This window comes from Dendrobates tinctorius, unplaced genomic scaffold (assembly GCF_039654945.1).
Source record: "Dendrobates tinctorius isolate UK_male_01 unplaced genomic scaffold, ASM3965494v1 ptg000003l, whole genome shotgun sequence".
Classification (NCBI taxonomy): domain Eukaryota; kingdom Metazoa; phylum Chordata; class Amphibia; order Anura; family Dendrobatidae; genus Dendrobates; species Dendrobates tinctorius.
The window spans coordinates 2,471,887-2,497,092 of NW_027361671.1; the positions used below are offsets into that span (position 1 = coordinate 2,471,887).

The window sequence follows — 25,206 nt, forward strand, 5'->3', positions numbered from 1 at the left end:
CGCCTCTTAGTTACCCGATGTTTACGTTGGATACCAGCGTGCACGCTGGTATCTAGGGTAAACAGCCGGTTTCCAAGAGCCGCGCGGCTCTTAGATACCCGCTGTTTACATTGGAAACCACATTGCTCGCCAGTCCTGATCACTGGAGGGGCTGTCTATGTGACAGCTTACCAGCGATCAGCCTAACGATGTCCCAGCAATCCCATCCATGTTGGATCGTTGGTGGGATCGCTGGGAGATAGTTATGTGTAACGGGCCTTAAATTCACTGCTATGAAGGCTTGTGTAATCAGTGCAGAGTATCGACATCAGATAAATTAGGACACTGTATCTCATTCAGAGGTTGTGCACCACTAGGACAACTCCTTCTTAAACTAAATGTTCAGCCCCAATAAAATAAATAAGCCTAATAAGCTCAGTGGTTAGCACTGCAGCCTTGGACCAAAGTAATTGTATATTGCTGGATGATCAACAGTTTACTAAAGGAAAAGATGTTCTGACTGAAGTAGCAAGTTAGGATGAGTGGGCTACAGGACGGCCAAGAGAAGGAGGACTTGGGTCTTGCCAGTACTATTGCTACCATATCTTCAGCCTCATCAGATGAGGAGTTAGCTTTGGAAAGTATTTGGATGCCATGGAGCAGGCAAAGCGTTGCGCCGGGAAAACAATTCCACTCCCATAGAAAACAGATTGACCATATTTCAGCAAAATTTTTCACTTGCTCTCAAAGAAGTAGAAGAGTTCAACCGTTCATCAAAACTGACTGTGCATGAGGCAACTCCTTTACACCCTGAAATTGTTAGAGATGTTGCCCATGTGGTTATGGCTTTGCCACCAACCTAGTTAGTGTAGAGAGGTTGTTCTGTAGCCTTAAAATTATTAGATCAGATTTGAAGGGGGATCTGATGGAGGCAACTATTTCTCAGAACAAATTCATAGACTGCACAAATTTTATTGAGTAAGTTTTTGTTGAAAACTGTTTTTTTCCAACTTAATGCATAGTTTATTGCATATTTACAATTTATTAAAGTTTTTTGTGTTTTAAAGTTGTATTCCAATAAATATATTTTATGTTCTATTGAAATGGCTTAATTATTGTAACATAATGGTGATTAAAAGTCTGATTTTACCATTGTACTACAGTAAATGTATCACTTAACATGAGCCACGTATGAGGGAGTCAAAGTCTGAGTCGGAGGTTTGGCTTACCGACTCCACAGCCCCGATGTTCAGTCATGGAGGCTGGAAGTAATAATAGTATTTCCCATTTATTTAGAGATCAAGAAGACTTTTGAATGCAAAATATTATAAGTAGATTTTACCATTATGTGTGCTTAGTAGTCTGATTGGTAAATGGATATTTTATTCTATCACTATTAATTTTTAAAAATCTAAAGATCCATCATTTTGATATAATCTGGAGAATAGAGTCCTCCTTGCTGTAAATAATGTCATAAGAACAAAATGTACCCCATTATATTGTAAGGTGTACTATGTCTCCTTGATTTAAATATTCAGATACGTGTAATGATGTCAATCTCTTATTCTCCGCAGCATTATTTCACTGTGACCTTTGGCCATGAGGCTCAGAAGCCATTGGAACTGAGATGTGAGGAGGAGGTGGAACGAGATGAGTGGGTGGAGGCCATACACCAAGCAAGGTACAGCAGCAGATTTTACACTTGGTGATGCTACAATGGATTTTTTTTTTTGCATGCACAATTAGTTTAGATAGAGGTGATGCTGCGGCAGTCCAGTAAAAAATAAACATTTGAAAGCACATTCAAAGGCGATCTGGTTAGTCAAAGAGGTGCCTCAATTGCAGCGTTTCATAGTTAAATATATATATTTGTAATTCAGTAAGACCATCTCTGCCTAGAGTTGGTACAAATTGATTTGCACATCCCAGACCATTGGCCACGACACTGGTGTTTAGCTGTTGCATAGGAGCATGAGTACAGTTTCTTTCCTACCAACCTCCGTGGTGCTTCTTTTGAGTTGCTGTTCTGGCGCCACATCATATGTGTGTCACATCCCAACGATGATATCATGCCAGGCATTCTAATCAAAAGAAGAGTCACAGATGGTGGCCAGTAGGTAAGCGGTACTCCACTGTCTGATGAATTGGGATGTGTAAATAGGCTTACGCACCCTCTATCTATTAGCACATGCTGACTCTTATTCGGGTGATGTAAATAATGTAGCAAGTCCTCTTTAATATCCCCAAAAACTTCTGTTTGAATGAGATCTTTGAATCCAATATTGTAGAGGCTGTCATTCCACCCCCTTCTATCAAACAACTCACTTTTGACTCTGGGTTTTCCCCCCAAATAAAAACAGACCTGTCATTTTGATTAAATTGGTAATGTCGACCTTCATTATAACAAACATAACTTTAGTCTAGGTTAGCAGATTCTTGGAGCTCCAAAGGCCTCTCCAGGTACCCGAATATCATAATCTTCTGGCATTACCCCTAGCCGTGACCACCAGCTCAGTACCAACTCCATCGCCAAAAATCCCTTTGCATGCCACCAATTTCCTAGGGACCTTACCCTGAAAAGTCACAAAAACTCCACCATGCCATTACCAATTTCCAAAATACAATTGGAGGGTGCCATCTACTTAATGTACAACACTTCCACAACAATTTTCCACCTACTCTAGAACCCGCTCAGACCACTAAGCCATTATAACACTAAAAACCATCCCTACCTATGTCCATTGTTAATTTGATTTTTTTTTTTTAAAGCAAATGTAACAGGGTTGGCAGGTGGGACCTTTTGCAGTGGTACCCCCATACTGATTGAGGGTTTGTCAGCCCCTTCCATACTTTATATGTGTCCACTCTTTCTTGCAACCACCCCCTTATTTCTACTCCTTAATCATTTCACTGAACTAATTACCCGTACTGAAAGTGAAATAGATATTGAACTAAAGGGATTTAACAAGTGGTGAATATATACTCCCTTAAAACATCATTTGATTATAAATATCGGCAAAATACCTTCTGCTTTATCTAGAATAGAATCTTACCAGGGAGAGCCGCCATTGAGCAGGGGCACCATCTCGAATCTTAGGGTGCCAACCTCCTCTGGTAAGTAGGAGCAGCAGGATCAAAGTAGCGTATAGACAGTCCCCTCCCCTTTGGTTATATGTAGTCCACAATAGTCAATAATCTTTGTGTCTTTTTGCACACACGTACTTTTGCTTTTTTGTTTTTTTGCTTTTGTTTTGGTGTATTTTACCAATATTTATAATAAAATTATGTTCTAAGGGAATATATGGTCACCACTTGAACTAACTACCCACTCACATAATTGTAGGCCAATTTATCCTTCACTTACCCTGCAAAGCTTAGTCATGGCTTACTACGCCCGTAGCTGTGGCTCCATTTTTCCTTTTAGTTTAGAAAGGATCAAAAAATTCCAAAATTGGTTTATCTGAAATGTAGATAATATAATCAGGATGACCAATAAATGCAAAAATAATTATTAGATGTCCAACCGTTTCTTCTGGACCTTCACATTCGGTCTTTTTGCTATATTTTGTTTGTTGCAATGTTTTACAGAATTGGTGTGCTTAAAATTACTTCTAGACTACCTGTTTTAATGGAGAATTCTAATGCCCTATACGGTAAAATCCAAATAAAATATTTTGCCTTTCAGCTATTCAGACATCCTGATAGAGAGGGAGGTCTTGATGCAGAAGTACATTCACTTGGTCCAAATTGTAGAAACAGAAAAAATTGCAGCTAATCAACTGCGACAACAACTTGAAGATCAAGACACTGAAATTGAAAGGCTGAAATCGGAGGTATTTGTCTGTGAAGAGCGCTTGTTTACGGCGTGTTTGTAGGCTTCATAATTCTGATAAGTGACATAATCGAGCTCTTTAATAAAGAATAAAAAAAGTGTCAAACATAAAGCCAACAGTATAATACATCGAAAAAGAAGCTGTGCAAAATAAATGCAGAACAGTAAATGTCAGATACCGAGTGACCATAAAATGTTTTTTTTAAATGTGACAGGTTGTCACCACAAATTGAAAAACTCTTGAATAGAAGCTGTTCTTCTGTCAAGAAGCTAAAAATTGCGCTTGGGCCCATACTGAATGTATATCTGGTTTCGAAAAAGCGAAGTATTAACGAATATGCCATTTACTAAAGCCCCAACGTTCCCTAGATTTTAAAGGGGCAAATCTGCCTCTTATGTCTAAATAACTATAGATCCCGACGTGGGAATGCTCTGTGTGTCACAGCTTTCTCAACAGGACAGGTAGAATAGCCGAAACAGAATCTTTCACCAGGTGTTTGCTACCCCATCTGAGAGCAGCATGATGTAGGGACAGAAAGTCTGATTCCAGTAATGTAACTTACTGGGCTACTTTGATAAAATTACAGCTTTATTTGCTGCATATCTAGCAGTTCTCTGAATGCTGAGCTCTGTACAGCCCCTCCCACACTACTGATTGGCAGCTTTGTGCCCATGCACAGTATACACAGAAAGCTACCAATCAGAGGTGGAGGCGGGACTATACACAGCTTATGAATATGGAGGACTACATGGGAGCAGGGTTGCCGACTATACATAAATTCCTGGACAGTCCATAAAAAATAGGACGCTTTTGCATCCTTGATTTTTTTTTCTAATTTGGAGAGACTTGTCCAGATTTTTATGACTATATTTTCACCCTTTTAGGGTGCAGTCAATGCAGGTCGTGTCTCCATATCAGATTTCTAGTCTGTAGAAATGTTTTCTTTTACTGTCTTAGTGACTCATTATGATCATCTAAGCTGTCTTTAAAAAAAAAAAGTTGTCCGTCTGTGATTATTTGAGAAAGTGTCCAAAAATGATAAAAAAATAAAGTTGGCAATCCTGCATAGCAGCAGGATTTACTAGTCCTATAGTGTGAATCTCCTGCTGAGAAAACAGTGATATTATCAAAACTACAGATACTACTTAAAGAAAAAATTTCCAATGACTGATCAGTAGTTGGAATTTAAGGTGCAATTGCGCTGGGTTTTAGCTGAGATTTTTCAATGTTTGCTGCAATTTTTAAGAATGTAATTTTTACCACAAATTTGGAAGATCGCTGCAAAAAAAAAAAGCATAGTGGTAGCATGCTCCAAAAGTACTTATCACAGTGCTGGTGATGTGGCGTTCCCCTATCATGAGAGATCAGATTATTCATCTTTGAGGATGTAGATCCCGTATGTGCAGCTGTCTAAATGATTCCACTCTATTTTGATTTTATGTCACTCAAGCTTTTTGCTAATTTACTTAATAATAGTGTTAAACCCAACTCAGCAATGAAAAATCGTGTTCTTATATGGGTAAAATTGCAAAGTGCTTGTAATAACAAGCAACTTTGCAATTTACTTTTTATTAAAAATATAAAAAATGAAGTGATTTTTATATACAGTTTTATGTGTGTGTGTGTGTATATATATATATATATATATATATATATATATACATATACAGTGCTGTGCAAATTAATTGGGACAAAGCATTTTTTAAGTAAAATCGTAAGTTGGTTACCAGTCAGTGATTCAAACCAGTTTGAACTGCTTTGAGCAGGCACTTACACCTGTTCAAAGCGGTTAAAACTGGTTTGAATCACTGACTGGTAACCAACTTACGATTTTACTTAAAAAATGCTTTGTCCCAATTAATTTGCACAACATTGTAGGTATGTACACATATATATATATATATATATATATATATATATATATACAGTCATGGCCAAAAGTATTGACACCCCTGCATTTCTGTCAGATAATACTCAGTTTCTTCCTGAAAATGATTGCAAACACAAATTCTTTGGTATTATTCTCTTCATTTAATTTGTCTTAAATGAAAAAACACAAAAAGAATTGTCCTAAAGCCAAATTGGATATAATTCCACACCAAACTTAAAAAAGAGGGTGGACAAAAGTATTGGCACTGTTCGAAAAATCATGTGATGCTTCTCTAATTTGTGTAATTAACAGCACCTGTAACTTACCTGTGGCACCTAACAGGTGTTGGCAATAACTAAATCACACTTGCAGCCAGTTAACATGGATTAAAGTTGACTCAACCTCTGTCCTGTGTCCTTGTGTGTACCACATTGAGCATGGAGAAAAGAAAGAAGACCAAAGAACTGTCTGAGGACTTGAGAAACCAAATTGTGAGGAAGCATGAGCAATCTCAAGGCTACAAGTCCATCTCCAAAGACCTGAATGTTCCTGTGTCTACCGTGCGCAGTGTCATCAAGAAGTTTAAAGCCCATGGCACTGTGGCTAACCTCCCTAGATGTGGCCGGAAAAGAAAAATTGACAAGAGATTTCAACGCAAGATTGTGCGGATGTTGGATAAAGAACCTCCACTAACATCCAAACAAGTTCAAGCTGCCCTGCAGTCCGAGGGTACAACGGTGTCAACCCGTACTATCCGTCGGCATCTGAATGAAAAGGGACTGTATGGTAGGAGACCCAGGAAGACTCCACTTCTTATCCCGAGACATAAAAAAGCCAGGCTGGAGTTTGCCAAAACTTACCTGAAAAAGCCTAAAACATTTTGGAAGAATGTTCTCTGGTCAGATGAGACAAAAGTAGAGCTTTTAGGACAAAAGCATCAACATAGAGTTTACAGGAGAAAAAAGAGGCATTCAAAGAAAATTACACGGTCCCTACAGTCAAACATGGCGGAGGTTCCCTGATGTTTTGGGGTTGCTTTGCTGCCTCTGGCACTGGACTGCTTGACCGTGTGCATGGCATTATGAAGTCAGAAGACTACCAACAAATTTTGCAGCATAATTTAGAGCCCAGTGTGAGAAAGCTGGGTCTACCTCAGAGGTCATGGGTCTTCCAGCAGGACAATAACCCAAAACACACTTCAAAAAGCACTAGAAAATGGTTTGAGAGGAAGCACTGGAGACTTCTAAGGTGGCCAGCAATGAGTCCAGACCTGAATCCCATAGAACACTTGTGGAGAGATCTAAAAATGGCAGTTTGGAGAAGGGACCCTTCAAATATCAGGGACCTGGAGTAGTTTGCCAAAGAAGAATGGTCTAAAATTCCAGCAGAGCATTGTAAGAAACTCATTGATGGTTACCGGAAGCGGTTGGTCACAGTTATTTTGGCTAAAGGTTGTGCAATCAAGTATTAGGCTGAGGGTGCCAATACTTTTGTCTGGCCCATTTTTGGAGTTTTGTGTGAAATGATCAATGTTTTGCTTTTTGCTTCATTCTATTTTGTGTTTTTTCATTTAAGACAAATTAAATGAAGATAATAATACCAAAGAATTTGTGTTTGCAATCATTTTCAGGAAGAAACTGAATATTATCTGACAGAATTGCAGGGGTGTCAATACTTTTGGCCATGACTGTATGCAGTTTGAAGTTAAGCACGCTCTAAAAGGCCCAAAGTTAGAGATGACACATTTCCTTTGTATTTTAGGCAAAAAAGTCTTTTTTTTTTTTTTTCATTTTAAAAATTACTGAAAGGAAAATGGGTCTTTGAAAAACTTTGGGCATCCTTGGAAATTTGGGTGCTCAGATAACTTTTACCAAGGTTTCAGACCTTAATTAGCCTGATAAGGTAGGTTATGGCTTGTTAATTATCATCTTAAAAAAAGGCCAGGTGATACAGATTTCTCAGCTTTATAAAAGAACAGCCTCCTCTAACCTTGTGCCAAAAAACAGCAGTCTGAGCAGCTACCTATCGCTCTGAAAATAAAAATAATGGAGGTCCAAAAAGCAGGAGAAGGCTTTAAGAAAAGTGTTTTCGGGTTGCCCTTTCGTCAGTTCGAAATGTACCGTAATTAAGAAATGGAAGTTAATAGGAACAGTGGAGGTCAAGAAAAGGTCTGGAAGACCAAGCAAAATTTCAGTGAGAGAGCTGCTTGTACGATTGCTAGAGAGGCAAACCAGAACTCCTGCTTGACTGCAAAAGACCATCTGAAAGGTTTAGCAGACTCTGGTGTACATTGTTTCTACTGGCCTTCATGGAAGAGTCATCAGAAGAAAACCCTTCCTGTGTCTTCACCATAAAATGCAGCATCAGAAGTATGCAAAAGAACATCTAAACAAGCCTAATACTAATAATAATCTTTATTTTTATATAGTGCTAACATATTCCGCAGCGCTTTACAGTTTGTACACATTATCATCACTGTCCCCGATGGGGCTCACAATCTAAATTCCCTATCAGTATGTCTTTGGAATGTGGGAGGAAACCGGAGTACCCAGAGGAAACCCACGCAAACACGGGGAGAACATACTCCTTGCAGATGTTGTCCTTGGTGGGATTCAAACCCTGGACTACAGCACTGCAATGCTTTTCACTGAGCCACCGTGCTTCCACATGTATTTTGGATACAAGTCCTGTGGACCAATGAGGCTAAAATAGAACTTTTTGGCCACAATGGTCAAAGCTATGTGTGGAGAAAAAAGGGCACAGAATTTCACGAAAAGAACATTTCACCAACTGTTAACCCCTTTCCTACATTAGACGTACTATTCCGTCCATGTGACCTGGGACCCAAGTCTCAAGGACGGAATAGTACGTCTAGGGTGATCAGCTGCTCACGGGGGGGAGCGCAGCTGATCGCGGCCGGGTGTCAGCTGATTATCACAGCTGACACCCGGCATTATGTGTCAGGGGTGGTCATGGACCGCCCCCGACACGTTAACCCCTGGCACACCGCGATAAAACATGATTGCGGTGTACCAGGGGTTGAAGGAAGCATCGGCAGGGAGGGGGCTCCCTCCGTGCTTCCCTGAGACCCCCACAGCAGCGCAATGTGCAGTGCTGCTGCGGGGCCCTCCCTCCCTGCAGGTCCCCGGATCCAGTATGGCGACGGGGACCTTCGGGGGCCTGCAGGGAGCTGGCTTCCTCACTGCCCGCAGAGCGCAGGCATGAGGAAGCCTGCAGCAGTGCCTGTGACAGATCGCTGATCTGTCAGAGCGATCTGTGATGTGACAGATCAGCGATCAGTCACATGAGTGATGTCCCCCCTGGGACATTATAATAAAGTATAAAAAAAAGGGTAAAAATAATTTTTAAAAAATCGCTTAATAAATTAAAAAAAAAAAAAAAATTCAATAAAAAAAATATTCAATAATATATTTAAAAAAACAAAACAATAAAAGTAAACATATTTGGTATCGCCGCGTCCATAATGACCCACCCTATAAAACTGTCCCATTAGTTAACCCCTTAAAAAATAAAAATAAAAAACGAAGCAAAAAACAATGATTTATTATCATACCGCCGAACAAAAAGTGCAATAACGCGCAATCAAAAAGACGCATATAAATATCCATAGTACCGCTGAAAACGTAATCTTGTCCCGCAAAAAACGAGCCACCACACAACATCATCAGCGAAAAAATAAAAAAGTTATTGCTCGCAGATTAAAGCGATGCAAAAATAATTATTTTTCATATAAAATTGTTTTCATTGCATAAAAGCGCCAAAACATAAAAAAAGACAAAAATGAGGTATCGCTGTAATCGTACTGACCCGAAGAATAAAACTGCTTTATCAATTTTACGACACGCGGAACGGTGTAAACGCACCCCCCAAAAGAAATTCATGAAACGCTGGTTTTTGTTCATTCTGCGTCCCAAAAATCGGAATAAAAAGCGATCAAAAATGTCACGTGCCCGAAAATGGTACCAACAAAAACGTCAACTCGTCCCGCAAAAAATAAGACCTCACATGACTCGGTGGGTCAAAATATGGAAAAATTATAGCTCTCAAAATGTGGTGATGCATAAATTATTTTTACAATAAAAAGCGTCTTTTAGTGTGCGACAGCTGCCAAACATAAAAACCCACCATAAATAGTAAATCAAATCCCCCGTTATCACCCCCTTAGTTAGGGAAATATAATACAATTAAAAAAATTATTTATTTCCATTTTCCCATTAGGGCTAGGATTAGGTCTAGGGTTGGAGTTAGAATTGGGGGGTTTCCACTGTTTTGGCACATCAGGGGCTTTCCAAACGCGACATGGCGTCCAATCTCAATTCCAGCCAAAAAAGTTAAATGGCGCTGCTTCCCTTCTGAGCTCTGCCATGTGCCCAAATAGTAGTTTTCCCACATATATGGGGTATCAGCGTACTCAGGACAAATTGCACAATAACTTTTGGGGTCCTGTTACTCTTGGGAAAATAAAAATTGGGATGAAAAGATCAATTTTATGGAAAAAATATGATTTTTTTTAATTGTACGGCTGTTCGTTATAAACTTCTGTGAAGTCCTTGGGGGTTCAAAGTGCTCACCACATATCTAGATAAGTTCCTTGGGGGGGTCTAGTTTCCAAAATGGGGTCAATTGTGGGGGGTTTCCACTGTTTAGGCACATCAGGAGCTCTCCAAACGTGACATGGCATCCGATCTTAATTCCAGCCAATTTTGCAGTGAAAAAGTCAAACGGCACTCCTTCCCTTCCGAGCTCTGCCATGCGCCCAAACAGTGGTTCCCCCCACATATCAGGTATCGGCCTACTCAGGACAAATTGCACAATAACTTTTCCAGTCCAATTTCTTCTGATACCCTTGGTAAAATAAAAAAAATTGAACCTGAAGTAATTTTTTTGTGAAAAAAAGTTAAATGTTCATTTTTTTTAAACATTCAAAAAATTCCTGTGAAGCACCTGAAGGGTTAATAAACTTCTTGAATGTGGTTTTGAGCACCTTAAGGGGTGCAGTTTTTAGAATGGTGTCACTTTTGGGTATTTTCTGTCATATAGACCCCTCAAAGTGACTTCAAATGTGACGTGGTCCTTAAAAATAAAATGGTGTTGTAAAAATGAGAAATCGCTGGTCAACTTTTAACCCTTATAACTTCCTAACAAAATAAAATTTTGGTTCCCAAATTGTGCTGATGTAAAGTAAACATGTTGGAAATGTTATTTATTAAGTTTTTTGAGTGCCAGATCTCTGTGATTTAAGAGCATAAAAATTCAAATTTGGAAAACTGCTAAATTTTCAAACTTTTCGCCAAATTTCCGTTTTTTCACAAATAAACGCAAGTTATATGAATTAAATTTTACCACTAACATGAAGTACAATATGTCACGAGAAAACAATGTCAGAATCACCGTGATCCATGGAAGCATTCCAGAGTTATTACCTCATAAAGGGACAGTGGTCAGAATTGTAAAAATTGGCCCGGGAATTAACATGCAAACCACCCTTGGGAGTGAAGGGGTTAAGCATAGGGGTGGAGCATTCATGCTTTGGGGTTTTGTTGCAGCCAATGGCACAGGGAACATATCAGTGGTAGAGGGAAGAATGAATTCTATGAAACGTCAACAAATTCTTGATGCAAATATAACACTATCTGTAAAAAAGCTGAAGTTGAAAAGAGGATGGCTTCTACAAATGGATCCTAAACACACATCAAAACTACCACAAAAGGCGCAAGCTGAAGTTTTACAATGGCCCTCACAGTCCCGATCTAAACATCTGTGGCCAGACCTCAAAATAGCAGTGCATTCAAGACGACCCAGGAATCTCACAAAACTGGAAGAATTTTCCAAGGAAGAATGGATGAAGATCAACCAAAAAGAATTGAAAGACTTTTCTGGCTACAAAAAACTTTTACAAGCTGTGACGCTTTCAAAAAGGGGTGCTACTAGGTACTAACCATGCAGGGTGCCCAAACTTTGGCATCAACTTTTTTTTTTCCTTTTTTGTAATTTTTAAAGGAAATGTATCATCTTTAACTTTAGGCCTTTTAAAGATCGTTTTGTCATCAAGTTGCTTAACTGTTCACAATAACAGTAATTTGGACCATTGGTGGCCAAACTGCATAATAATCTTGAATTTCAATGGGCCGTAAGTAGAAAGCTAGTGTGTAGTAGACAAAGTGGTAGCAGCATAATTTATATTAGTATTATATTTGGGCCTACCTTCCCTTCTGTATATTTTCGTACATTTTATACACTTGTTTTCTTTCAGTCCAAAAATCCAGAATATTTTAGAATCCAGCACCTATTGAAATTGGATAACTCCAGATCAAAGGGATTTTTACAGTAGTGTTAACCTGAGGCCATTGTATTCCAGTCTATTACTCCATAAAAAGATATTATTTTCTTTGAGTACGAGGTCAGGTTCATTTCCTTGTAATAATGCACAGTACCGTTAGTCATACTGCACAGGTCATAGTCCATAGACCATTACAGTATTTCTCTATTGCCACCTTAAATATGGGTCGATAACCCTATTTTCACAGCCATATTCAATGATCAATGTAACAAGATTATTTGGTTGCACATTATTTTTCAGCATCCGTTCGAGATTTGTTCCCATAGGGTTTGTGCGGATTTGTATGTTATCACAAAGGATGTTTTGTTATTGTAAGTTCCAAAAATGCAAACATGAAATTCCCGCTGTTGAGGGGTAGTTCTGTGTAAGCTACAAAGTCTTTGATTTATTTCTTTAATCTTTTACTGTGGTTGGGTCTGATTTATTATGTTGTGTTGAGGCCAAATGAAAATTTTAGGAAACTTTCCACTGGGAATACTTTGTGTTATTCTCCTTCTGGAAGTGTATCTTGATTCTATATTAACAATTACTGTATAATCTACAAATCAGTGCATAATATTCTAGAAATAGCCGAACATATACTGTTACATTGCATTTGGGATTTCATCAGAATAATGTGTATTATGGGGCTGGATCAGAGGGAGCGTGCCAGCCGCTTGGATAGTATGATACATATTAGAGCAAAATGAAATCAGAGGTTTGTGCTAAAATTGTCATGTTAATCCCGGAGTTATTGGTGTCACACTATTTAAATCAATGTAGAAATGTGGTAGGAGAGGTAGTATATTAGTGTAGCACGACATCTACAGTTGCCACAAGACTGCTAAACCACTGGCGCAACTGATATTAAGCCCCCGTCACACATAGCGATCTCGCTAGTGAGATCGCTGCTGAGTCACAATTTTTGTGACACAACAGCGATCTCACCAGCGAGATCGCTGTGTGTGACAGCTATCAGCGACCGGCCCCCCTGCCGGTATCGCTGATCGCTGTGGAAACCTCTGGACATTTTTGGGGTCGCTGGTCTCCCGCTGGCCAGCACGCATCGCTGCGTGTGACAGGCGGGAGACCAGCGAGCAGGAGCTGGTAACTAGGGTAAACGCAGGGTTTCTAAGGGGCGCATAGCGCCTAGAAACCCAATGTGTACCTTAGTTACCAGCGCGCTGATGCAGGGAGCTGGTAACCAAGGTACACATCGGGTTTCTAAGTGATGCACGCCCCTTAGAAACCCAATGTGTACCTTAGTTACCAGCTCCCTGCATGAGCGCGCTGGTAACTAAAGTACACAGAGGCACCGCGCGCTCGGCGTCGCTGGTGCTGATCGCTGGTGAAGCTTCCTGTTTGACAGCTCACCAGCGATCATGTAGCGACTCACCAGCAATCCTGACACGTTGATATCGTTGTTGGGATCGCTGGTGAGTCGCTATGTGTGACGGGGCCCTTAGGTTTCCGGTGCCATATCATCCTTCTTCATGATGTTGGTGCTACGGCAGATGAAACCCATGGGTGCTATGGCACCTGAAACCCGTAGATGCATGGCTGGACATTTCTTTGCAGTCTCAAAGGGCCTAAGAGGCAAAGGGACCTCCAAAGCAGTAAGCAACTTTTGTTACTGACACAAAGAGGGGCCCATATACTGTTTTTGCACTGGGGCCTTCTTCTGTTTGTGTCCGCCACTGCGTATATGCTATACATATCCCTGGTATGGAAGTCACATCATTTGTCTTCTGTTTTATACTCTGTACATCCGTCAGGCTGCAGCCGCCTTTCTTGTATTTTTTTTGTTTATTTGCTGCAGATTTATATTTGCAGCAGGTCGATTTCTTTCAGCTTTTTCCTGCAGATCTCACCCTTTGTATTGAAAGGGCAAGACACATCAAAAAACGCATATTTTATGCTGTGTTTTTCCTGCCAACACATCCGTATTTGCAGCAGATTTGTTTGCTGTCAGCGGAGAGATAGGTGGATTATGGATGCAAATGGATGGGAATTCCGACCACGCTGCACTGATGGAGTGCGTGTAAGGGCCCCGTTCTCGAGATAGCTGTGGACCTCGTTGGTGAGACCCACATCTACTATGAATTTTATTCCTGACATCTACAAGTTAGTAGTGCCCCAGTTCGGCTTTCAGAAACATTTAGTAGTTAGATACAGGCACACTGCCTGCACAGCCCAGACATCGAGAGCAAAGGTTGGAGGATTCTGACTGATAACAGTGACTCGTTGACTGTTTCAGGCTCCCAGACCCAATGGCAGAATACACAGGGTGAACTTGTCCCCTTCAAACTACTCCCGCTTTTGATCCATGTATTCACATACTGTATACTTCATTGGATCCACAGCAAAGTAACACAGATTTGTTGTGACACCATTTTGATCAAAAGAACGTAAAATCCGTCCCACAACAAGGCGCACCCGATCAGGAAGGTCCCTAACTCCAGTAACTCTCCTCATTATCTGTCAGCAGGCCTAAAAATAGACAGGGGGCAGAGCAGGACCTGGACTTGACTGTGTTTTACACCTGCCTGCGGAAAGCAAAATAGAGAAATTGCATAACGCAAAGGTGAGGGACCCCCTCTCCAAAATGAACCAAGTATAAGAAGCTAAAGCAAAACCAAAACCATGGGCCAGCATAGTATCCGTGCAATGTGTAGGTGCACGTTCACACTGCAGCTGTTAACAGACAGAACCTATAGTACTTAGTTTCAACAAAAGAATGTGAATGATAGAATAAATAAATCGCACATTTATTTTTTGTTTACCAGATTGTAGCCCTCAATAAAACAAAGGAACGGATGCGTCCTTATCACATCAACCACGAGGATGAAGACCCAGATATCAAGAAAATAAAGAAGGTAACTCAAGCCGCAAGAAATATACTGTCAAGTAAAAGTGCTAATCAACGCAAGAAATTGTCCCATTGTCTTAATGGTTGGAACACCATTAAACCAATTTTGGGGATTTTTTCCAGTGATAGCAACAGTTATCCAGTATCAGGAATCCATTTCTATATTTTTTGTGATTAAAACGTAGTTATCCACCCCTCGTAACATGCGAACCGTAACACTACTCATTTCAGATCACTCCATCATGGTTATGCGATTAGTAGGTCTAAAGACTCCCATACACCTTACATAATTGTCAGCCGTAAAGGAAACCTGTCAGCAGGATTGTGCTAAGTATCCTACAGACAGTGTCAAGTCGGCGCTGTTATACTGATTACATTGATACCTTATAACCAATAGCGACATTGAGGTAGCAACATGATCAGATTAAAAAAAGTGTAAACTTTTATTACAAATACAAATCTAAAATAAGATAATATACAAATCAATATATAGCAATAAATTAAATAGTGATGACAGGGTTACAAAATACCCTGACAAACATGGAGTAATTAGCAATGACAGAGAATACAGAGAGCTTATGACCTAAACACTCTGATAAATATAAATACTAAAATAGTAGTGTGGACATCTATACCAATCCATCAAAATCAAAAATAGCAGGAATGGCAATATATACTTTTTTACAAAAGTGCCACTTAAACATCACTTACAGGCTTAAAGTACATATAACAAATAAACAATCTTTGAGTATTAATAAATACATAAATAGTGACACACTTGATCATATATGGTAACAAGAAATAGACATTAGCTTACCTGTATTCATATTCAATTCAGGGTGAGGGTCTGTAGCTATACCTCGACGTGCGTTTCACCGCTTCTGCAGTCAGGATTGTGCTGAGTAACCTACAGACAGTGTCAGCTCGTCGCTGTTATACTGATTACAATGATACCTTGGTTGATGAAATCTGTCTTATGGTTGTTGTTTACTATTTATTCCAGTTTTTAGTTAATGAGATTCTCATGCCCCGGGTGGCCTGTGGGGAGGGGTCTTCATGTGATGCTCTGATTAGGTATTCATACTAAAGGTCTATGACGGGTCACTGATTCCTCAGTGACCTTCCCATTATTTTACATACTGAATATAATATGAAAAAAAAAAATCCCATTCAGCAGGCAGGCGCCAGCGGGCAGCAGCGCCTGCGCTGTAGCATGTTTGCATGTATAATGTCCATGTAATTATTTAATTTGGTGAAATATACATATAGTCAGGAAAAAAAAATTCTCTCTCAAAATTATGCCAGCTGCACCGCCGGTGCCATCTTGGTGGAGACAAATTTTTTTCCTCTATCAAAATGGTACCGGCGACGCAGTAGCATCTACCGGATCACTAGTTGATGCTACTATGCAGGTACGGCCGGCGACATTTTAAGAGAGAATTTTTTTTTCTGAAAACATGGATATCACCAAATAAAATAATTACATGGACATTATGGACATTATACATGCGAGCATGCTGCAGTGCGGGCGCAGCCGCCGACACCTGCCTACTGAATGGGAAATTTTTTCTTCAAACCTAGGGGGCAGGTGAGTGAGGGATCAGTGACCTGTCTGCATTATGAATACCTAATCAGAGCACCACATGAAGACCACCCACAGGCCGCCCCGGAGCATGAGCATATCATTAACTCAGTACTGAAAATAAATATTAAACAACAATCATAAGATGGATTTCATCAACCAAGGTATCATTATAATCAGTATAGCAGCGCCGACCTGACACTGTCTGTAGGTTACTGAGCACAAATCTGCTGACAGGTTCCCTTTAAGTTCTTTGTTTTTAGACCACACATCAGATAATTGTTGAAAAGGAAATTAGTTGTGCCTAACCAAGTTTTTTCCCTCCGTTGGTTCCCAGTTATGATTGCAATGCACACTGTCTTTGTTATTCTCTGATCTCCTACATTCATTGTTGTGTTATGTAAATACCATTAGAATAGACTGAACAAAACTTTAATTCTGTATTCATTACTTGTTTATTCCTAGAAATGAACGTTCAACACCATCTGTTTTTTTTTTTTATTTTTAGTACCAACAGCATGTGCTTATTTAATATCTTAATATATATCTTATTAGCAGTGAGAGCTCAATTTTTCTGAACCAAAGCTTCAATTTACCTGCCTACATGAACTTAAATAATGAAAATCTGCCCGTCTTTAGCCAGCGCTATGGGGTTGTAGTGTGCACTTCTTTATTAGGCTCAATGTAGCGATATGCTCCTTATCACCCCCTAGTGGTGGCTGAAGAAAGCCTGAAATGTGTTTGTAGGAGATTTTTTGCTTTGTGAAAAAAAAAAAAAAGACCACAAGCAAATATTAACATATTAAATGGATCACGTTAAATTGAAATAAACAGAATTATGTTACAGCACCATTCCAGCATGTTTTTTTTTTTTTTAATATCTCTGGAGTTGTACTTCTAATCTAAGGTCCCTTAGAGTAGTCTTGTGCTTTCTTGCCACCATCTTCATCTTTTATTGGCACTACTTTGGTCCCGTGGTTCCATCTTGTGTCCACAAGTTTTGACTGGCCGGAAGTGAGATGTTACGGTCACAATCTCTCAATGCAAGGCTACGAGAGCCGGAACGAGACTTTCAAAGATTTGCATTTAAAAGTGTCCTCTGGCTCACCCAGTAAACACTGGGGTGATCTGGCAGGTCAAACTACTGGAGCGGCGGCGATAGAAGGTGATGACGGCATCTGGTAAGTATAAGTCTAGGGGCAGAGACCTTACATTAGAAGCACCGCTCCAGCGCTGCAATAAAAAAAAATACTGGAGTGGTGCTTTAATGGATTACATTCACTTTATAGTCTCTTGACTTACTGTTAAAACTTAGGCTCATGTTTACCCATGTTATGGTATTCTCACATAAGGCACTCCTATCACACCATGACTTCCAGCTTCAAACAAACCCTATATCTGGCAATATCATTGTATCTCCAGCTTACCATATTTATCTCTCCAACTCCTAAAGGCCGTGTCACACACAGCGAGATCGCCAGCGAGATCGCTGATTTTGTGACGCCACAGCGATCTCGCCAAGCGATATCGCTACGTGTGACATGTGTCAGCGACCGGCCCCCCTGCCGGGTATGGCTGATCACGCTCGAACGTCCTGGGCCGTTTTTTGATCGTTGGTCTCCCGCTGGCCAGCGCGCGTCGCTGCTTGTGACAGCGAGAGACCAACGATCAGCGGCGCTGCAAGCTGGTTTCCAATGTAAACAGCGGGTATCTAAGAGCCGCGCGGCTATTAGTTATCCACTGTTTACCTTAGAAACCAGCTTGCTCACTGGTCCTGATCGCTGGTGAATCTGTCTATGTGACAGGTCACCAGTGATCAGCCTAACTATGTCCCAGCGATCCCATTCATGTCGGATCGTTGGTGGGATCGCTGGGACATCGTTGTGTGTAACGGGGCCATTAGCCAGTATATGTGCATCCAGAGATGATGAAGTCACCAACTGGAGACTTAAGGGCCTGTTACACATAGCGATGTTGTTGCTAGCAATTTTGTGACGCAGCAGCGATATCGCTACATGTGACACTCACCCCCGACCGCCCCCCCCCCCCCCCCCCCCCTGCTGGCTATCGCTGATTGTGCGAGATCGACCCGGTCCATTTCTCGTCGTCGGCTTCCTGCTGGCGCCGACGAGCGAGCCATGTACGCGGGAGGAAGACGGTCATCATCGCTGCGTCTTACAGGTGAGTATGACTGCTGCTGCATCGCTAGTGAGATCTGCCTGTTTGGCAGCTCACTGGTGACCATTTAGCGATGCACCAGTGATCCTGACTGGGTCATATCGTGGTCGGGATCGCTGGTGCATCGCTAAATGTAACGGGGCCTTTACTCTTCATGAAACTGTTAGACCTGTTGCTAATGAATAAAGCTGGCACAGAGCCACACATCATGGACCCACGAGCCACAGGTTGGGGACCCCTGGTTTAGAGTATTCTGGTCATAACACAGTTTTAACAAAGTATATATGCAAAACACCCATAACCAATTACTAAGCCTTCTTAAAAATATGACCTCCTGCTGAACAGGGTGTAATGGGGGGACTTCCTGGTCAGGCTACCTTCACACGACAGTAGTTTTGGTCCCAAGTGCTGTTAATGCGGAATTAAAATTACCTCACAACAGTAAGAACAATGTTATTCATTTGGGTTGTTCAGGTTACACTATTTTTTTTCACTGACCAAATCTCCACATGAATAATATTGCAGCACTTACTATTCTCTTCCGCATTTTGGATGAGACTTGCGTATTCAATTTCATGGGTCTGCAAAAAAAAATTTTGTATCCAACCATGCAGCATTAGATTTTTACTGATGTATTGCCCTTGTAAACATTGGAAAGTGTTAGATGTGCACAGCCTTTCAGAGTGACTGCAGACTTTCGTGCCAAACCTGGACAATTCCTTTTGGTTCTCTACTTCTCTTGGTCATAGGGCAGCTGCCTTCAACATGAACAAATGTAACATACACCTGTGGCCATAAGAGGTTCTTTTTTGATCTTTAATGTATTGGAAGGTAGTCAGTGTCCCAATGTCTTAAGGATTTCTCTCTTAGCCCCCCACCCCTTACGTTATGAGATTTGGTCTTTGGGTAAGCAACCATTAGGGTGTGTGCACACGCTGCGGATTCTGCTGCGGATCCGCAGCGGATTTGGCCGCTGCAGATCCGCATCAGTTTTTGCTGCGGTGTACAGTAGCATTCAAACCTATGGAAAAAAAAAACGCTGTGCAGACGCTGCGGAATTTTCCGCGCGGATTTGCTGCAGTTTCAAAACCGCAGAAAGAATTGACATGTCAATTCTTTCTGCGGATTCTGCTGCGGTTTGCCATCTCCTCCATTGTGGAGATGAAAAACCGCAGTGCAAAACCGCAGGCCAATCCGCAGGTAAAACCGCAGGTCTTTTGACCTGCAGATTTACCTGCGGATTTTACAAAATTTCGCAGCGTGTACACATACCCTTACAGCAGCTAAATCCACCTTCTCAGGTGCCTAGTCAGCAGTCCAGTCCTTGCTGTAGACATGGGGTGTCTCCTGGAAGATAATCCTCAGCAGTAAGCCCCTCTTTATAGTAGGCTGCACTCTAGGGTGTGAGGCTACCTTAGCACACGACAAAGGTTCGCTCACCCCTAGGTCATGAGGCAAGTCACTCAAAGAATTACAACTCTAAACATTTGACTCTGCATATTGGTCAGTTTGGGTTTTGTATTTCTGTTTATCCAGGTTCAAAGTTTCATGCGTGGTTGGCTTTGTAGAAGGAAATGGAAAACAATTGTGCAAGACTATATATGTTCTCCCCACGCGGAAAGTATGAGGAAGCGGAATCAAATTGTATTCAACATGGTGGAAGCAGAGGCAGAATATGTCCATCAGCTTTATGTCCTGGTGAACTGTTTTCTCCGGCCCTTGAGAATGGCTGCAAGTTCCAAGAAACCACCCATAAGTCATGATGACGTCAGTAGCATATTCCTTAACAGGTAACATTTCCTCAGTTTATGGTCAGTCTATTACTCTGTGACATGATAAATAAGATGTCTAAAGCTTAAATGGAAAGTGTCATAAAAATGACCTTGTGATTAAATTTATTTTTTTAGTGGAGGAGGGGAATATTTTTTCCATTTTGCAATTTATATTAAAAATAAAAATGAGAAATCTTGGGATTTTCATTGGGCACTTGGGCTAATTTATACACTTCATGTTGTTTCAAGAAACAATTCATGTACATAGCCACAATTAACAGACTCTAACTCGATCTTTTGTATACAAGCATCTAGTGAGTGTGTGTAAAGGTCATTGTGCAGAGAGGGAGAACAGATCAGCTGTGACATCACCTATTGTGACTGGTGGGTCTGGTGTTATCAGCTGTGTATAGAGTGACATCACCTATTGTGATTGGTGGGTCTGGTGTTATCAGCTCTGTATATAGGTGCTACCTGTCATTGTAATCCTGCTGCTGATAAGAAAAGTTTTGTAAACTCTTCCTAAAAGAACAGGCAGTAGGAGTCTAAAATATCCCCAGTGGCCACTGTGAAATTTGCAAGAATACAATCTTTATTGAAACAAGACAAAATAGTGATATAAAAAATTGGCTTTTTATATACGGCTATGTTCACATTTGCAGATGGCCGAGCTGCAGAGGGCTGCGAACTTCCTCCTTGAAGCTCCGCCCACTGTCGCACCTCCTCCGGTCAGCTCCACCTACATCCGCATACTTCTGCATGCGGCCTGCGTACCCAATCTTGAACATTGTATACGCAGGACGTGCGGATGTATGCGGATTTTTCCGCATGCGTCATTTTGACGATGCGGCGACCTGCGTCGAACGCATCATGTTGGAATTTGATGCGATCGCCGCATCGTCAAAACGACGCATACGGAGGCACTCGCATACATCCGCACGACCTACGTATCCAATGTTAAAGATAGGGTACGCAGGTCACATGCAGAAGTATGCGGACGTAGACGGAGCTGACCAGAGGAGGCGCTCACAGTGGGTGGAACTTCACGGAGGAAGTCCACAGCCCTCCGCAGCTCGGCCATCTGCAAATGTGAACCTAGCCTAAAGTACATGAGATTCAAAAACCTGATTTAAATAATAGGCCATTTTTGTCATTCCTTTCAATATATTAACCCTTTTTTACGGTTCCAGAATTACAACACATGAGGCATAAAATAAAGACATTTACACAGTAAATTTATACAGTAAGTAAAATTTGAAAGCATTCATAGATTGCAGCAAACAAAATAAGAATCTTGTTTGGGCCAAGCCACACAAGGACTGGACATTAAATCAGTAGAAATCTGTACTGTAGTCTGATGAGTCAAAATGTGTAATTTTTGTATATTCTGCCGTGTGGTGAGTGGCTAGTTTCTATGTACATGTGCGGTGCCCACCATGAAGAATGGAGGAGGTGAGGGGAGAAATAGTGTGGTTGTGTTTTTGATTTATTCCAAATTTAAGTCACACTTGCCCACCATGGCTTCCACAGCATTCTGCAATTTCATGCCATCCCATGTGGTTTGCGCTTAGTGGGACCATCATTTGTGTTGCAGGTGAACAATGGCCCAAAACACCTCCAGTCAATGTAAGGGCTATGTGACCAAGAAGAAAATGGATGGAGTGCTAAGTCGCATGCATTTTACCAGGGAGTTCAAAATGCAACAAAGTTATTAGTGAACTGAACATTTTTTTATTCTGCTCTAGTCTAAAGAGACTTTAGGGCATAATAAACATAGGATGTAAAAAAAAAATCCTCACCACTTTGCTGTACGCGGTCCAATCTTCAAAGTCTCTTCTCTCCGCTGTTCTACTCCATATCTATAGTCTTGTCACTATAGGCCGGGACTTCCAGCTGCGAACAGACGTTGGATGTCATTGCGTGTCATGATATCGTGATATTCCCCATGACCTTACGATGTATAGTAACCTCAGACTTGTTGTGCAGGCAAGTCACCACGTATGATTTCAGAGCAGACTTGGTAATCCCACTGGGGTAAAGCACATACACTGACACTCAGACTGTACGGTATAGGCAGCCCCACAGTGGCAAGTTTTTTTTTTAGTTGAATTGCATCATGAACAATGATTTGAAGGTGGAAATGTGCCCCCTTACCTCTTGGGCCTCTGTGCGAATGCCTTGGTTGCATCAATGAAATGTCCTTCCCTCACAGGCGCATGTTCAATTCCCAGAGAGAACCTTTACATTTGGAAGTATACATATTCAGCTCCTACATCAATACAAGTTTTATTCTGTGAATCCTGGCGCAGAAAATATTAAAGTACCATGTGTTTAAACCTAACTTAACTTACTATTTTCAGTTTTAAAATAAAAGCTATAATTTGATATTTGTGTAATTAACTCCTTCCCGACATGCGCCTTATATACACGTCAGCTCCCACAAATCACCTTATATATAGGGCGCGATGATCGTGTGCGATCACACCACCGCAAAAAATGGGGGTGTCAGCTTTATATGAGAGGTGATGCCCTGCAGCAATGACCATGATCAGTGCTAGCACTGATCGTGGGCATTTAACCCCTCTGATGTCTCTGTCAATAGTGACCCCAAAATTGAGGGGCATCACAGAGGGAGGGAGCTCCCTCTCTGCTCCCATTGGTACAATGCGATTGTGATCGCGTTGTGCCGATGGTCTCCATGTTGACCCCATGCTGAAAGATGGTCGTGAGGTCACCCAGTTGCTGTGGCCTGTCATCATTCTCAGAGCAGGAGCAGATACTGCTCCTCCCTGTGTAAGAAACTCTGATCTAATGCCCTGCAACGCATAAACATTGCAGAGTATTAGGGTCCCGTTACATTTAGCGATGCACCAGCAATCCCGACAACGATACGATCTGGTCAGGATCGCTGGTGCATCGCTAAATGGTTGCTAGTGAGCTGCCAAACAGGCTGATCTCACCAGCGACGCAGCAGCGATAAGCGATCCATCGGCGGTCGCTCTTACCTGTCACACCACAGCGATGATGACGACTTCCGCCTGCGTCCATGCGTCGCTAGTCGGCGCCAGCGGGACGCCAACGAGGAAAAAATGGCCCAGGACATTAGAGCACGATCAGCGATATCCAGCGGGTGGGGGCGGTCGCAGGTACGTGTCACACAAAGCGAGATCGCTAGCGATATTGCTGTTGCGTCTCAAAATCGGTGACGATTTAGCGATATCGCTAGCGATCTCGCTATGTGTAAAAGGCCCTTTAGATCCGCACTCAGTCAGTTGAAAATTGATGTTCCATCCTGCCACAAAGTAAAGAAGTTATTAAAAAGTGTTTTTTTATTTTCACAATCATAAAATAAAGAACATATATATACAGCGGGTATGTTACGTATTCAGCCCCCTTTAAATTTTCCACGCTTTGTTTCAGCCATTTGGTAAATGAATTCAAAAAAGTAAATTTTTTTCTCATTAATGTACAATCAGCAGCCCATCTTTACTGAAAAAACAGAAATGTAGAAATTTTTGCAAATTTATTAAAAAAGAAAAACTGAAATATCACATGGTCATAAGTATTTATGACCCTTTGCTCAGACACTCAAATTTAAGTCACATGCTGTCCATGCTCCTTCATTGGAGTCCAGTCCAGTGGTGTTTAATTAAACTGATAGGACTTGATTTGTAAAGGCACACACCTGTCTATATAAGACCTCACAGCTCACAGTGCATGTCAGGCCAAATGAGAATCATGAGGTCAAAGGAACTGGCCAAGGAGCTTAGAGACAGAACTGTGGCAAGACACATATCTGGCCAAGGTTGCAAAAGAATTTCTGCAGTACGCAAGTTTCCTAAGAGCCCAGTGGCCTCCATAATCCTTAAATGGAAGAAGTTTGGGACCACCAGAAGTCTTCCTAGACCTGGCCGTCCAGCCAAACTGAGAAATCGTGGGAGAAGAGCCTTGGTGAGAGAGGTAAAGAACAACCCCAAGATCACTGTGGCTGAACTCCACAGATGCATTAGGCTGGGTTCACATTATGTTTAGGCAGTCCGTTAAATAAACTGCGTTACACCACGGCATAACGGGGTGTAACGCAGTCCTTTAACGCTGGCATTGCCCTCCGTTGTCGGGCGCATCAGCACACAGCTAAAATAACAAAGGAGTGGCTTCAGAACAAATCTGTGACCATTCTTGACTGGCCCAGCCAGAGTCCTGACCTAAACCCAATTCTGGAGAGACCTGAAAATGGCTGTCCACTAATGTTCACCATCCAACCTGATGGAACTGGAGAGGATCTGCAAGGAAGAATGGCAGAGGATCCCCAAATCCAGGTGTGAAAAACTTGTTGCATCATTCCCAAGAAGACTCATGGATGTACTAGCTCAAAAGGGTGCTTCTACTCAATACTGAGCAAAGGGTCTGAATAATTATGACCATGTGACATTTCAGGTTTTCTTTTTTAATAAATGTGCAAAAATTTCTACATTTCTGTTTTTTCAGTCAAGATGGGGTGAAGGGGGTATACAGTATTAATGAGAAAAAATTAAACTTTTTTGAATTTACAAATGGCTGCAATGAAATAGAGTGAAAAATTTAAAGGGTTCTGAATAGTTTCTGTACCCACTGTGTGTGTGTATGTGTGTGTGTGTGTATATATGTATATACAGGGTCGTCCAAAGTAGGTGGACAGTATGTGTAATAGGGTTATGAAGGGGGAGATTTATCAAACATGGTGTAAAGTGAAACTGACTCAGTTGCCCTTAGCAACCAATCAGATTCCACTTTTCATTCTTCA

At 41.3% G+C, this 25,206-nt stretch overlaps 1 protein-coding gene across 2 annotated transcripts in view; it reads left to right on the forward strand.

The window, feature by feature from the left end:
- RASGRF2 (Ras protein specific guanine nucleotide releasing factor 2) overlaps window positions 1-25,206 on the forward strand; it is a 469,786-nt gene that overhangs the window by 179,226 nt on the left and 265,354 nt on the right. For both annotated transcript variants that reach the window (XM_073581445.1, XM_073581523.1), the window contains exons 2-5: window positions 1,554-1,660; window positions 3,665-3,812; window positions 14,809-14,898; window positions 20,188-20,441. In XM_073581445.1, the coding sequence (XP_073437546.1) occupies window positions 1,554-1,660; window positions 3,665-3,812; window positions 14,809-14,898; window positions 20,188-20,441 (599 nt within the window). The remainder of the gene's footprint in view (window positions 1-1,553; window positions 1,661-3,664; window positions 3,813-14,808; window positions 14,899-20,187; window positions 20,442-25,206) is intronic.